The sequence below is a fragment of the Juglans regia genome, chromosome 7 (assembly GCF_001411555.2).
Source record: "Juglans regia cultivar Chandler chromosome 7, Walnut 2.0, whole genome shotgun sequence".
Lineage (NCBI taxonomy): Eukaryota > Viridiplantae > Streptophyta > Magnoliopsida > Fagales > Juglandaceae > Juglans > Juglans regia.
Genome location: NC_049907.1, coordinates 21986900 through 22000693, shown reverse-complemented (window position 1 = coordinate 22000693; position 13794 = coordinate 21986900). Strand labels below are relative to the sequence as shown.

At 37.0% G+C, this 13794-nt stretch overlaps 2 protein-coding genes across 2 annotated transcripts; one reads left to right on the top strand and one right to left on the bottom strand.

The window, feature by feature from the left end:
- Window positions 1-458: 458 nt before the first annotated feature.
- On the bottom strand, window positions 459-1198 carry LOC108982442 (glutathione S-transferase T2-like). Its single transcript, XM_018953812.1, has 2 exons — window positions 1097-1198; window positions 459-1016 (listed from the first exon to the last, which is right to left on the bottom strand). The coding sequence occupies exons 1-2, from the start codon at window positions 1196-1198 to the stop codon at window positions 459-461; spliced, it is 660 nt and encodes a 219-aa protein (XP_018809357.1).
- Window positions 1199-7226: 6028 nt separating this feature from the next.
- Window positions 7227-7742, top strand: LOC108982441 (histidine-rich glycoprotein-like). The gene has a single exon (XM_018953810.1). The coding sequence runs from the start codon at window positions 7227-7229 to the stop codon at window positions 7740-7742; it is 516 nt and encodes a 171-aa protein (XP_018809355.1).
- Window positions 7743-13794: the final 6052 nt, after the last annotated feature.

The window sequence follows — 13794 nt, the reverse complement described above, 5'->3', positions numbered from 1 at the left end:
AACAATCATATATACAAACATACCAACATTTCTTCTACCCATAAAAACAGTCCACTAAAATTATAAAACAATCCACAACCATTACAAAAATAGTCCACTAATCCATCAAAACAGTCTACTAATTACAAAACAGTCCACTAAAATTACAAAATAGTCCACTAATCCATAAAAACAATCCACTAAAATTACAAAACAGTCCACTAATCCATCAAAACAGTCTGATAATTACAAAACAGTTCATTGCCATTACAAAAACAATCCACTAATCTATCAAAACAGTCCAATAATTACAAAACAGTCCACCCTTCCATCAAAACAATCAACTAATTACAAAACAGTCCACTAAATATACAAAAATAGTCCACTAATCATCATTTAAACAGTCTAATAATTACATCCCACATGTGGTTGGGCAGCCACTAAATTCTCAAAAAATATTGTACTACCAACACTAGAAGTTAGATACCTCCATAAGGTGTCGAAGGAGATGTAGATGTACATCCGGAATGGGACTTCGAATCCTTAAAAATTGCTAATTGAATATTACTGAAATATTCTTGTTGCATGGCATTCATGCCACGTACATCTAGCATCATTATCTTTAGTTCAAAATTCTTCTGCTCTAGTTCAAACTTCTTCTTCTTTAGTTCAAATATTTTCTCACTTTTTTCGTCTGCTTTCAACATAGCATTTCTCCGCTCTTCCATGGTCGTCGCTCTATCCTCGGTCATTTTAGCTAACGCTGTTTTGATCTCTACCTCTTTACCTTCCATCGACTTCCGCTTCCTCTCCCTTTCTTTCTCAACTTTTTTGCCTGGAGGTCTCTCAGTAAGAACCTCCTCCTCGGCTAAATCAACATCAACTTCACCAACATATTTTTCTTGTGGCTTTCTCTTCTTACCAAAGGTAGATATGTGTTGCTGCCATTTTGGTTGGTGTTTCAAAAGACACCAACAATATTCCATTGTAAAATTAGACCCTACCATCTCTTTGTACAACATCTTGGCCTTCTCAATCTATAAAGGTGAAGGAATATGTTTTAGTTCATAAATAAGTCCAACATAAATTCATGATTAAAAATTCAATAATTACATACCTTGTCTTGCACGGTTGCATCACTCGGGTGCAATGACTCTACCTGTGCTATATATGCACAGAACTTATTTGTCAATTTTTGAATCGTGGACCATCGATTCATCAATGAGCCCTTAGAACGGTCAACAATGTTTGGTTTTTTATATTCATGATAAAATGTGGTAATTCTTTCCCACATTTGAGTTGACTTTTGATCAGTACCCCTTATCGCATCGATACTAATGTTGAGCCAAGTTGAAACGAAGAGATTATCCTCCTCTACAGTGAAAGATGCACCTCTTTGAACTTTTTTTGAATGATGCCTTTTTTCACCGTCAGTTGTGGTTGCTTGGATCACAACATTAGAATGTTACGTTGGGGTGCTATAACAACCTCCTCCCCCACTTTGTAAGAGAGTGGTGAAGAATGGGTCATCCTCAAAATGTGTGTCCATCCTTGAAAAATATGAAATTTTCAAGGAGTCAGAAAATTGACCCAATATAAGTCCAAATTCACAAGATTCCAGCATATTCACAACATTCACTAACTTATGGCAGATTGGGTGAAGTTATACACTGACTGGGTCTGGAACAGTGACTGAAACAGCCAATATCTACACTATAGAACTCCACAAATGCAACATATTATATATATATATATATATATATATATATCTAAAGGTGTAATCCTAACTTCATTGTAAAACTATATTGTGATAAGCATCAAATAAACTCAGAAACAGGTGAATATAACACTCATATTTCTTAAACAAATACAAATATACCATAAAGTAGCATACAAACATGAGCCACATTTCTTCTACCCATAAAAACAGTCCAATAATTACAAAACAGTCTATAACACTCCTATTTCTTAAACAAAGACAAATATACCATAAAGTAGCATACAAACATGAGCCACATTTCTTCTACCCATAAAAACAGTCCAATAATTACAAAACAGTCTATAACACTCCTATTTCTTAAACAAAGACAAATATACCATAAAGTAGCATACAAACATACAAACATGAAACCTGCCTAATATATGGATACAATTTTTTACAGCTGAGTTTTTTCCTGATAGATCAGAAGTCCAATGTCTGCATCGATGGCAGAAAGTTCTTAATCCAGATCTAGTAAAAGGGCCATGGACTCAAGAGGTTGGCACCCAGCTTTTTCCTTCCTTTCATAATTTTCCTTACATATTCTGATTCAAGCTTTAAAATTCCTGTTCTTTGTGTGGTTTGCAGGAGGACGATAAAATCATTGAACTGGTGGCAAAATATAGGCCTACAAAATGGTCTTTGATAGCCAAGTCTTTGCCTGGTCGTATAGGGAAACAATGCCATGAGAGGTAGTTTTATTAAGTGATTGTGATTAGCTGAGTATTTTTGTTTTTATAGTTTCAGTTGTACATTAGTGCATCATGTGTATTTCTCAAAATACGGTATTGAAAGTCATTTCTCCCCATTTCATATGATGATGATGATCATATGGTATTGAAAGTCATTTCTCCCCAATAATTTAGTTGATATATTGGAAGAAGAATCCATAACAGTTTATAAGTGTCAGACTATATGTATGAAGTTTGTGGGTCAATTTAATGTGTTTAACTCTTGCAAGGGATTCACAGGCTGCTTTGTGTCTTCTTATTTTATTTTTCTTTTATTTTCGTTATTGGAAGGGGGAGGGTTTTCAAGGCCTTAGATAAGCTAGGTTGGATCTCTCTTTATCACTCTATATTGGTTCTTCATCACTTATGAACATCTGCAGACCAAACACAGCCATCCACCCACATATATATTTGTTCATAGTATACTTATTGAACAATTTCCTTTCAGGATGCATGCATGCTAGAATCATTGGCAGATGGCCTCAATGCCCTCTTGGACATTGAAGTAAGTGATGATTGTTTGTCTGTACGAGTCTTATCTGCATGTGTTTGGTATCAAGAAGGTTTCAGTTCTCTCTTTTCTTTCTCACTTTGTTCTTTATGTTGTTTCAGCTACGTGCGAGCAAACTCCACGACAAATTTAGGTATATATGGTACCTTTATAATTCTTCAGAGTTTATAAATAATCTTTTGGTTACTGTCAACTTAATCTTCTAAACTATAAAAGATGTTTTAATACCATATTCAAACCAAAAATACCCAATTCAGAAACCACAATACCCAAATCTCAAATCAGATTTCAGCATAAAAATACCCAAATCACAAACCAAAATACCGAAATCTCAAATGTTACACGAAAATACCCCAATCGCGATTTTGAAGTTCAGTTTGTAGAGGAAATGTGCAATATTTGGACGAGGATTCACGGGCAATGCAACCTTGTGATAGAGTTCCGTGCAAACCCTAAACACAGTGTCAATCATTTGATGAAATGTGAGAAAATATAAGAGAGAGAAGAGGGAGAGGAAATCGTCGCAGAAAAGAGGGAGGGAGGAGCGAGGAAGAGAAATTACCTTTTGGGCTGGAAGACGCCGGCAGGACGACGGAGAGAAGGCGTCTCGCGCTTGAAGAAGACGGAGGTCTCTTCGATGCTCGCGGGTGAAGAAGGCCTCGGGCTACGGAGATGTGTGTTTCAGGAAGCAGAGATGAAAACGAGGGAAATAGACGAGGAAAGAGAAAATAACGTGGGAAGTAGATGAAATAATAAAATACTAGTATAAACCATGAACAGTAACTCGCTATATTTGGAGAGGAAGTTAATTTTACTATAGCTAAAGTCTTTAACTTTATATTTTTAGCTAGTCCAATGTAGATGTTTTTTTTTACATTTAGCTAAATTATAGACTTGCATTGGCATTTGGCTAGTCCATTGCCAATGCTCTAAGATAGATAAATTAGAAACCTATCCAATCTACATCTAGCCCGATTGGGACAAAACACGCCTCCCCAAAGCAAAGCAAGTCATTGTAAATACTCCAACCCCTTGTTTCCCACATAATTAATATTCCACCCAAAGCTCCTTTAGAAGCTAAATAGGATCATTCTAGTACTCCCTCGACTTGGACTACCTCCCTTAGCATTGTAGTTGATTGTCCAAATAAGACCCTTTAAGTCTATACTCTTCTTAGATCTTGATTTTGTTTCAAATAAGTAATCCAATTGCAATGAGTAGTGTTGTGAATTGGTCGTCAAATCCTCCACATGTAATCCCTACACACGGTTGTATCTTGTTAACCTTTTGCAAAACCCAATCCGATGATGAACCAACCATATTGTTTATCGGTGTAAGAGATAATAGGGGCAACATCTTCCCCAAACTCAACTCTCAACTGTACACCAGGTCTTAAATATTCCTCGCAAGGTACCAATGACAAACCCATAATTTCCGCCAGACCATCTCCTGCACCTTCTCAACAGCTCCATTGTTGCTGACACAAGATGTTTGAAGAGATGCTGAAAAATTGGTTCACTCAGTCATGAGTGGTGAGGCCACAGTCACCATTGGAGGTTTTGGGTTGGCAGAAAATCCCTAAAATCCCCCAAGTTTCAGAAGCACAACAAGTTCCTTCACCTCTAGCATGGTTGCTGTCATTTCATCGAAGACAACATTGACTGGAGGTGCGCCACCCCTGGCGATCCTTTTTGTGCCACCCCAACAGACCCTACACCTCCCTTAGGCCTCCGCATTACACTATTTTCCTTCGACTCCGGCATGGGCACCATCATTTCTTTAGGAGAACACTGATCAAAGGTGTAACACTAACCATTGCCTTTATGCTGATACCCAATGTAGAACCCACTTCGAATATAGATGACCCGATCTTCCTTTTGACCTATCACACTCTCTTGGATCTGGTTATAGGGATTGAGCCAAACCCAACTTTCTTTTCTCCATTATCTGATTTTAAAGGATTTGGGCCTATCTTGGGCTCCCTCTTATTGGGCCTTAAAGCCTGTTTCCGTCAATCGAAGGCAAGTCTATTTTCATAGATAAAAAGGCTACCGCTGCCTTCAAATCAACAAGTTCATTTTTATCTCCTTTAATGTATTGTGCATCTCTTTTTCAGCTATAATGCCATTGGGAAGACCAATACCATCCCTTGTTGCGTAAGAAATGACTCTTATGCTTTTTGAGGAGTCAAACCCCCTCTGTTGGTCTTGTCCATTCATGATCTGTAGAGGCTCTAGACCACTTTCACAGTTTTCCATCTTGCCCCTGTATCAAACTGAGCCACCAAAGCATGACCCGTACTCAGAGCTGCCGCATATGAACGCCTCGCCACCGTGGTTGTGCTTGGGTCTTTTTGTTTCAACTTCGATTGATGTTCACATGACCGGATGTATTCTTCTAGCTTTGACTCCATGACCCATCATCATGAATGGAGAAAAATAGAGCAGCGGCTCTACAAAACTCGACAACAAATTTCTCCCAACCCATACCTTCATACCCTTTCGGAATGACTAGAACACCTTTGTCGCCTCCTCCACCATATTCAGTAATAGTTAGAAATCTACCATGTACATTGGAGCATTGTTGAGCCACGAAGGCTCTGTCTCCTTTGCGCAAGCGTTTTATGAATTCCGATTTTCTCTTCGCCTATAACACTACTTCTACTGGACCCACCAACCACTCTATACTACTACGACCCAAAACTACAGACCTGCAAACCCTTCCACTATTCTCTAAAATTTTTATTGCGGACCTCCATTTTTCTATTGAAAACTTAAAAGCCTTCAATTCCACCCAAAAAGGCACAAAATGACCCACAAAAGATTGAACTCTTCTATCCTCAGCTATCTAGGTTGAGTATATGATAAATGTTTTAGCCACAAAGAGATTCCATAAAAATATATCTACAAATTGAAGTGGTTTGATGTGATACTTTAGATTTACTTTACGATAAAAATAGTTTTATAATCTAACGTACCACATCAAACCATGTCAGTTTGTGAGTTTACTTTTATGAGATTTTTTTTTTTTGCTGTAGATCTTTTTTATTCTTGTTAAGAAGATCATAGATACAACATGAAGGGATTGATAATCCAAATAAATGCTTTCTTACTCTAAAATGCATTGCTTGAAATATAAATACAAAAGAGAAATGTTTTAGATACAAAGAGATCTCACAAAAGTAAACCTACAAATTTACGTGGTTTGATATTGTACGTTAGATTATAAAACTATTTTTATTATCAAATAGATCTAATGTATCATATAAAGACATATCAATTTTTAAATTTATTTTTGTGATATATCTTAATTTTTGGGTGTAATATAAAATTGGTTAAGAATACAAAAAACTTTGATCATTTCTATTTTAGACTTATATAGCTCTATTTCTTGCCCATAGTCGGCCCACTTCAAACCAAGTTGGTCTAGTCTTAAGACTATTGTTTTCAAAGCCCACCATCTAGACAATTATTCGGCTCCTTTGTATTGGTATGTATTTTTTTAGAGAAATTTTATTTACACTCTTTAAGTAGAGTCTGTATGTGCAAGCACAATATTAAATGAGAGAAAATATCATTTTAAGAGAGATAATTTTATAATTTTAAAAAATTTTAAAGTTAAAATAACCTAAACTTATATTACAGTCCCCAAATTAGGACTGTATCTAATATTATTTTTTTCTTTATATAACGTTTAGATAGTAAGTTGAGATGAAATTAAAATTAAATAAAATATTATTTTTTAATATTATTTAAATCGGATCATTTTCTAATAATAAGAAAAATATAATAAACAAAATTATTGTCTCTCACGTTCTCCTCCATCTCTTTTTGATTAATCTCTATGAAACATCGCTAAATTATACGATGACATAAATGGTGTCACGTAACAACAAGGGCAATGTATTCACCGACCTGTGCATAAAATTTCCTTGGAGAAGAAGCAAAGCATCCGCTTTGTCAAAGCATTCACATTGAGGTGGTCCCACCAAGACAATACAGATCACACAATATTGCCAAAGGATTCACCGACTTTGTTTTGTTTGCCGCACACGGCGCTGGCGTAAGCGCACACGTTTCAAACCGATCAGTTTTTTGGTTTAATTTGACCCATCCATCACTATAAATATACCCTAAAAGGCCAAAAGGCCTTACAAGTTTCAACAAGATTCATCTCCTATCTTCGCTTTATCTTCCACTGCTTCTATCCTCTGAGCTAGCTAGCTAGCTAGGATCACTCGGGAAAAATGTCTGATCTCCAGGTAATTCTTCATCAGCCACCTCATGTTGAGGGACATCCCGGTAGCCCCTCTCGTGGCGGACGACATCACCGTCATGGTGGAGGGCATCATCATGAAGAACATGGTCACGACGGAGTTGGCCGTTGTCATGTTGGTGGACGTCATGGGGGCCTTGGTCGTCATGGTTATCGCGGAAGGGGACATCATGGTGGGCATGGTCATGGACCTGGAAAGTTTGGAAAAATGTTTCGCTACAGAAATCATCATCTTCATCCACCCTTTGCTGTTCAGGGACACCACGGCGGCCACTGTCAAGGCGGAGGGGCGAATTCCCATATGATGTGTGGACATCACATAGGGCATGGGCATGGACCTCATGGTCACGGTCCTTGTGGAAGGGGGCATCACGGAGGGCTTAACCTTGGAGGCCGAGGACATCGTGGTGGGCATGGGCATGGTCATCACATGAGAGGACATCACCCACACTGCCATGGCGGGGAACATCATCATCATCCAAACTAGAGCGACCGCACGTTATTTGTTAATGTCTTGTGAGCTGATGAAAATAAGTCTCATATTTGTTTGTGAGAGCTAGATTGTGGGAAAAGTACACTATATTGAATATGTTGAATCGTGCATGGTGACGGGAGGACATCGTGGGGGAGCATGCTCGTGGCCGAGGACACCATCCACATCGTCGTGGCGCGGGGACACCACCATCATCATCCGGCCACCTTAGAGAGATACTATTATATTTTTGCTGGTATCTTGTTAAGTCAATGGAAAATAAGTACTCCCATGTTTACCGTGACATCGTGGGAAAGATGTGCTGCATGTTGTGTCGAAGATTTGAAACTAGCCTGCTCTGATGGTTATGTACTGGACGACTCGAATTCTGGTCTCTCCTAAAGGCGCTTCTGCTTTTGGTTGAAGACCAAATATGTATTTAATTTCTTAGCTGTATTGTACTACAAATAAATAAAAAGGGCTTGGACTCTTTAATTATCCATTGTCTCAAGGTTTTCAGCTTAATTTTAATTAGTTGTGGGGTTCTTCGCGTGAATCTCTGATCTTCTTAATTAAATCGATCGAACGTACGGCCGGTACTTGATCAATCCAGCGTTGTACTAGCTAGCTAGCAGCTATCTACATATATTTTTTTAGAATTAGTGAGGGTGTAATTATTTGAAAAAGAAAAAAAAAAAATAATTGAAGGGTACTACTGCATTAATCATGTTCAAAACAAATATAAGTTTGATAACAAAAGATGTATTTATGTATTTTCTTCCATATATTGAAGATCAGACATAATTGGCCGAATTATGCTTTGAAATTGCATGAAATTATACCATCAGTCCCCCATTACCAAAACCCAACCAAAGATATGTCAAGAAAATCAGAGATCAATAACCTAAAAAAGAACACAAATGATCTTGAAAGAAAAACAAACAGAAAACAACAGATATCTACATATAATTAATTTTGTAAAAGAGGTTGAATATATAGAATGTTTACAGTACGTACTACCTATATATGGCGCTATTTCCTAAAAGAAAAACCTCCAACCTGCGAAGTCACCAAACTGCAACAAATCACGAACCCAGCACCATTTATTCATTAATATCCGGATATTAATGAATAAATGGTATGAGTTTGTCTGTCATTCATATATTACTTTTGGGCATGATCATTAGATCATGAGGAGCAGCCAGCCTCATATATATATATATATATATATATATATATATATATATATATATATATATATACACATGCAAGCTGGAGTGAACATGAATGAAAAACAGTAAATTAATGGCCGGAGACATCGATCAGACATGTAATGCAATCTTAATATAAGAGACATCAGCCTCGTAATTATCACTACAACAAATTTGAGATTTTGGGGTGAAATTATTTAGGGATGAAATTTTTTTCATCCCTAAAAGTCAATTTTTGAGACGAATTTTAAATTTCGTCCCAAAAAATCGATGAATTTAGAAAACCGTTCGAACGTCAAAATAACCGATCGAACAGTTTTTTCTGCGACGAATTAAATCGTCTCAAAAAAATTTTCCAGTTCGAACGTGAAAAAATACGTTCGAACAGTAAAATTTGGCGGATAATTACTTTATTATGGCGGGGAAAGTTCAAAAACGTTCGAATGAGAATTTTTTGTGTTCGAACGGAAAATATTTGGTGGCAAATCCTGGCAGGAAGCTTTCTAAACCGTTCGAACGGAATATATTTAGTTAGAACATATTCAAGCACCACATTTATACATTCGAAGGTATAATATTAATCTCGGTACGAAACTCAAAATATAAAAAATATTTATCATATATACAAATTCATTAATTAATTTTATGTAATTAATTTTAAAATATTTTAATGATTTCTTTTACGTTAAATAAGATATTTAGTAAATAAATATTATCAATCACATACATATTAATCAACCAAATAAAGCAAATTATCAAAATGCCATATATATTGATCATAATTACAACAAAAGAAAATATAAATAAAAGATAAAAACTATTGTGATGCGAGGTCTCTACACACATCCTCGACTGCAGCTAATTGTGTCTCTACCTGTGTCAGTCGAGTACTAACTGTGACCTGAGTTGCATTATTGGCATTAATCGCTGTACGTAACTCATCAACCTCTGTACGTAACCCAGAGACGGTAGCCATAATCTCTGTACGCAACTCAGACATGGCAGTATGCACTGCATCAATCACTGCTGATGTGTGTACACCGATCTCAGCACGCAATATGTCAGCCATCTCCTCGCGAATATATGTGCGTGATGTCTCAGCCTGTGTAGATGTCTCACCAGCCGATACTCCAGTATCTCCTGGCTGCCCATCTCTCTGAATCTCAGCCCTGTCAGGAACAGCTCCACGAAAACGAAATCTAGAGTGTCCCGTGCTCCGTGATAGGGTGGTGCTGTTGATCGGTGCCATCGGAAATCGGGAACGCTCGGCAGGTTCGGACACAACCCCGGCATGTAGCAAAAATCGAGTGATGAGGATCCCAAACGGCAGTATATCTGTCGTAATAAACCGTGCCTCTGATCGGATCCTCTCAAATATATAACCAACGAGGTCGATCGGGATGCCACGAGCGACCCGTATCATAAATCTCGCTCGATCCATGCCGACCTCGGTCTTGTGCTGCCGTGGGTCAATATTGTTGGCAATGATCAAATTCATAATCTTGAAGAAAGAAGATAAATCTGCCTGCCTAATACTCTTGGAGCCATCGTACACTGGAGCATCTGGACCAACAATCAAGTCTCTGACCTCGTGATCAGCAAGTGTATCTATCTCATCTGTGTAATCTAGTCCTTCGTCCTGAGACATAGCTGCATCACCTGAAGGACCAGACTCTCTAAGCGGGAGGTTTGGATAGGCATCAAGAAGCCTAGGAATACCCAGATATGCAGCGAGTCCATCCGCTGAAAATATAACAGGAGCTCCTCGGACACAGATCCTATATGCCCCTCCATCGTCTGGGCTAGCAGCACCGAGCTCTTTATAGAACTCAGTAACGATCTCAATGAAGGAAACGAGCTCCATTCCTTCTTCTCGCTGATCTAAGATTGGTGCCCAACCACGATCATTGAATACTGATGGGAGGGAATGACCCTCCCATATAAGAGCGACAAAATCAGACAGTTTTACCTGTCGCTCAAGTAAAACGGTCCGCTCTCGAACTGTTTGGATGTGGGTGCTCTTACACGAACTTACGCACCTTTGGCAACGACTTCATGGAAGAAAGTCCCCCAAGATGTTAAAGAGCTTATCAAGAAGCGTTGTTTGGTAATGTTTAAAATATTGATTTAGTAGAATAAATTCCTATACTTTACTTAAATTTAGAATATTATAAATGATAATGTGTTTGTGACTATTTTTTTAAGGATGATTTCGAATTAAATTTTGGTCGGAGAGAGGAGCGTAAGACTGTGGAAGAGCTTATGGATAATGCATTCTGCAAATATAAGGCGAGGTGTCATGAGCATTATAATAAGTTTGAGAAGAAGGAAGATGCACGCCAACATCCTTTCCAGGATGTCCGACCTTCTGAGTGGGAAAAACTTTGTGACATGTTTGAGGATCCATCATATCAGGTATAATGAAATTTAATTATTTTACTTGTCATATCTGTCATTTCGCTTCATAATATTTTCAATTTCTTTGCAGGAGCGAAGTTCTATAAACAAAACAAATAGATCAAAATTGAAGATTAATCATCATGCAGGCTCAAGATCTTTCCATCGTCTTTCTCAGAAATTGGTATTGCTATTTTTTTTATTGGATATAGTTAATTATTTGGACTCATCATAATGACTTTATATCTTTAACACATTTATTGTAGCAAGATTCAGATACTAATTATGATCTGACAAAATTATATGCTGCATCGCACACTGATCGTAATGGAGAGTGGACTCATCCTGATGCCCGTGAAAATTATGTAAGTTTTATAACCTGTTTAAATTAAATATATTAGAATATTTATGACGATATTAATTCTTTATCTTATATATGGCTAGGATAAAATGGTTGCCCTACGTGCTGAATCTGCGTCAGATCAAAATTCCTCAACAAGTGATATTGAGATTTTTACACAAGTCCTGGGTCAACGTTCAGGATATTTGAGGGGTTTGGGTCGTTGTGTAAAGCCTGGTCCCTCTTCCTCTTCTTCTGGGAATGCATCTATGACTTCTATAGCGCTAGAGAATGCGAATTCCAGAATCGAAGAATTGACTGCAAGACAGCATGAGTTAGAGGCTCAATTGGCAAAACAAGCAGATATGGAGATGCGCCTCAAACAACATGAAGAACAACAAGAAGAGTTCAGAAGACAGATGCAACTCCAAATGCAGCAGCTTATGCAACAGTACAGGCCTCCAAACAACTGATGGATTTTGGGATTATCTATTTATGTACGAACAATACCTGTCTCGACTGTTATTTATTTACTTTGCGCTTATTTTAACACTTTTGTGAGTGTTAAACAGTTTCTAATGTATTGTGGCAAATAGTATGAATGTCTATTTGGTTTTCTATTATTGATTTAAATTAAAGAGATATCATTCGAACGAACGTAAAACGTTCGAACTCTATGTAACGGCAATAGCGTTCGAACGTGGATATAATGTTCGAACGAAATACATGTTCGTAGTGTTCGAACGATCACACAACGTTCGAACGTAAATAATTTCAGTCGTGTTCGAACATATCCTATACCGTTCGAACCCATATAGCGTTCGACCTGACCATTTAACGTTCGAACACAAAGACAATTCATAACGTTCGAACGAATTCATGTGTGTTCGAACATATTTCGAAATCGTTCAAACACGTTACTACTGTTCGAACTTAAAATTTTTTCCGTTCGAACTATTTTCTGGGACGAATTTAAACCGTGACGAAAATTTTTTTTTGTTCGAACGTGTTCGAACGGTTTCCTTCAATTTCGTCCCAAAAGAAATTTTTTGGGACGAAATGGTGATTTTCGTCCCAACATGCCTTTTGGCACAGTGATATTGGAACGACTTTGGGACGAATTTTTTTCGTCCCAAAAATTTTTCCGGGACGAAATTGGGGTCTTTTGGGATGAAAATTTTCGTCCCAAAAGACCCTTTCTGTTGTAGTGTATGGTGAAGATCACAATATATGTATAAATTCCTACTTGATCATGTAAACAAGCGTTAATTTCCATTATTAAGGAATTGAGATATCGGCTTTTTATTAGAGAATGAAAGTAAAATAAACTCCCAAATTGAATCAACTCTCTTTAAACTAAGAAATAAATTCAAAAGAGTAGCATTGATAAATATTCTTAAAAAAAAATGGAAAAAAACGGGTGCATGGTACTCAAATATAAACCATTCCCAGCGTGGCAACACAGACAACTTAGGCAATTGGATAATTCCAATTGTAAGAAAAGATTATATAATTTTAAGCTATAATCACTATAAAAAACATGGTCTTTTCCAGTGCTTAAATTCGCCGCAAATAGTAGCTGTTTGCCATGATTTTATTTGCAACAGACATAAAATCACCGGAAAAAACCTTATTTCTTGTAGTGAATCTACTACTCCTTAACTTCAATAATCCATATTAATTGATCAAAAACCTAAGCTTTCGTCTCCTTAATATTCTAAACATTTGCTTAACAGAAGATGCAACACATGATGTTACTATATAATATGTTGGAGATAATATATATCAATTCACAAATTATCTTGATTTAATTTCATAATTAGCAAATCAAGATATTTGATTTTCAAAGATATTTATCTTATTTCATTTCCATGAAATTTTCCTATGAATAGAGATTAATACTTTGTATTCAATCACACTTGAGAATGGCAAAAATGTAGTCATCAAAGTCTATCTCTCCCTTATTCTTCCTTCTCCATGTCTTTTTTTATTCAATATTATATTTTCTATCATGGTATCAAAGGCCTAACGCCAAGTTTGATTCTGTAGATTTTTTTTTGAAGTTTTCTGCCAAATTTACCTCTTACAAAATTTTTCATAGACATTCAACTATGTTTCG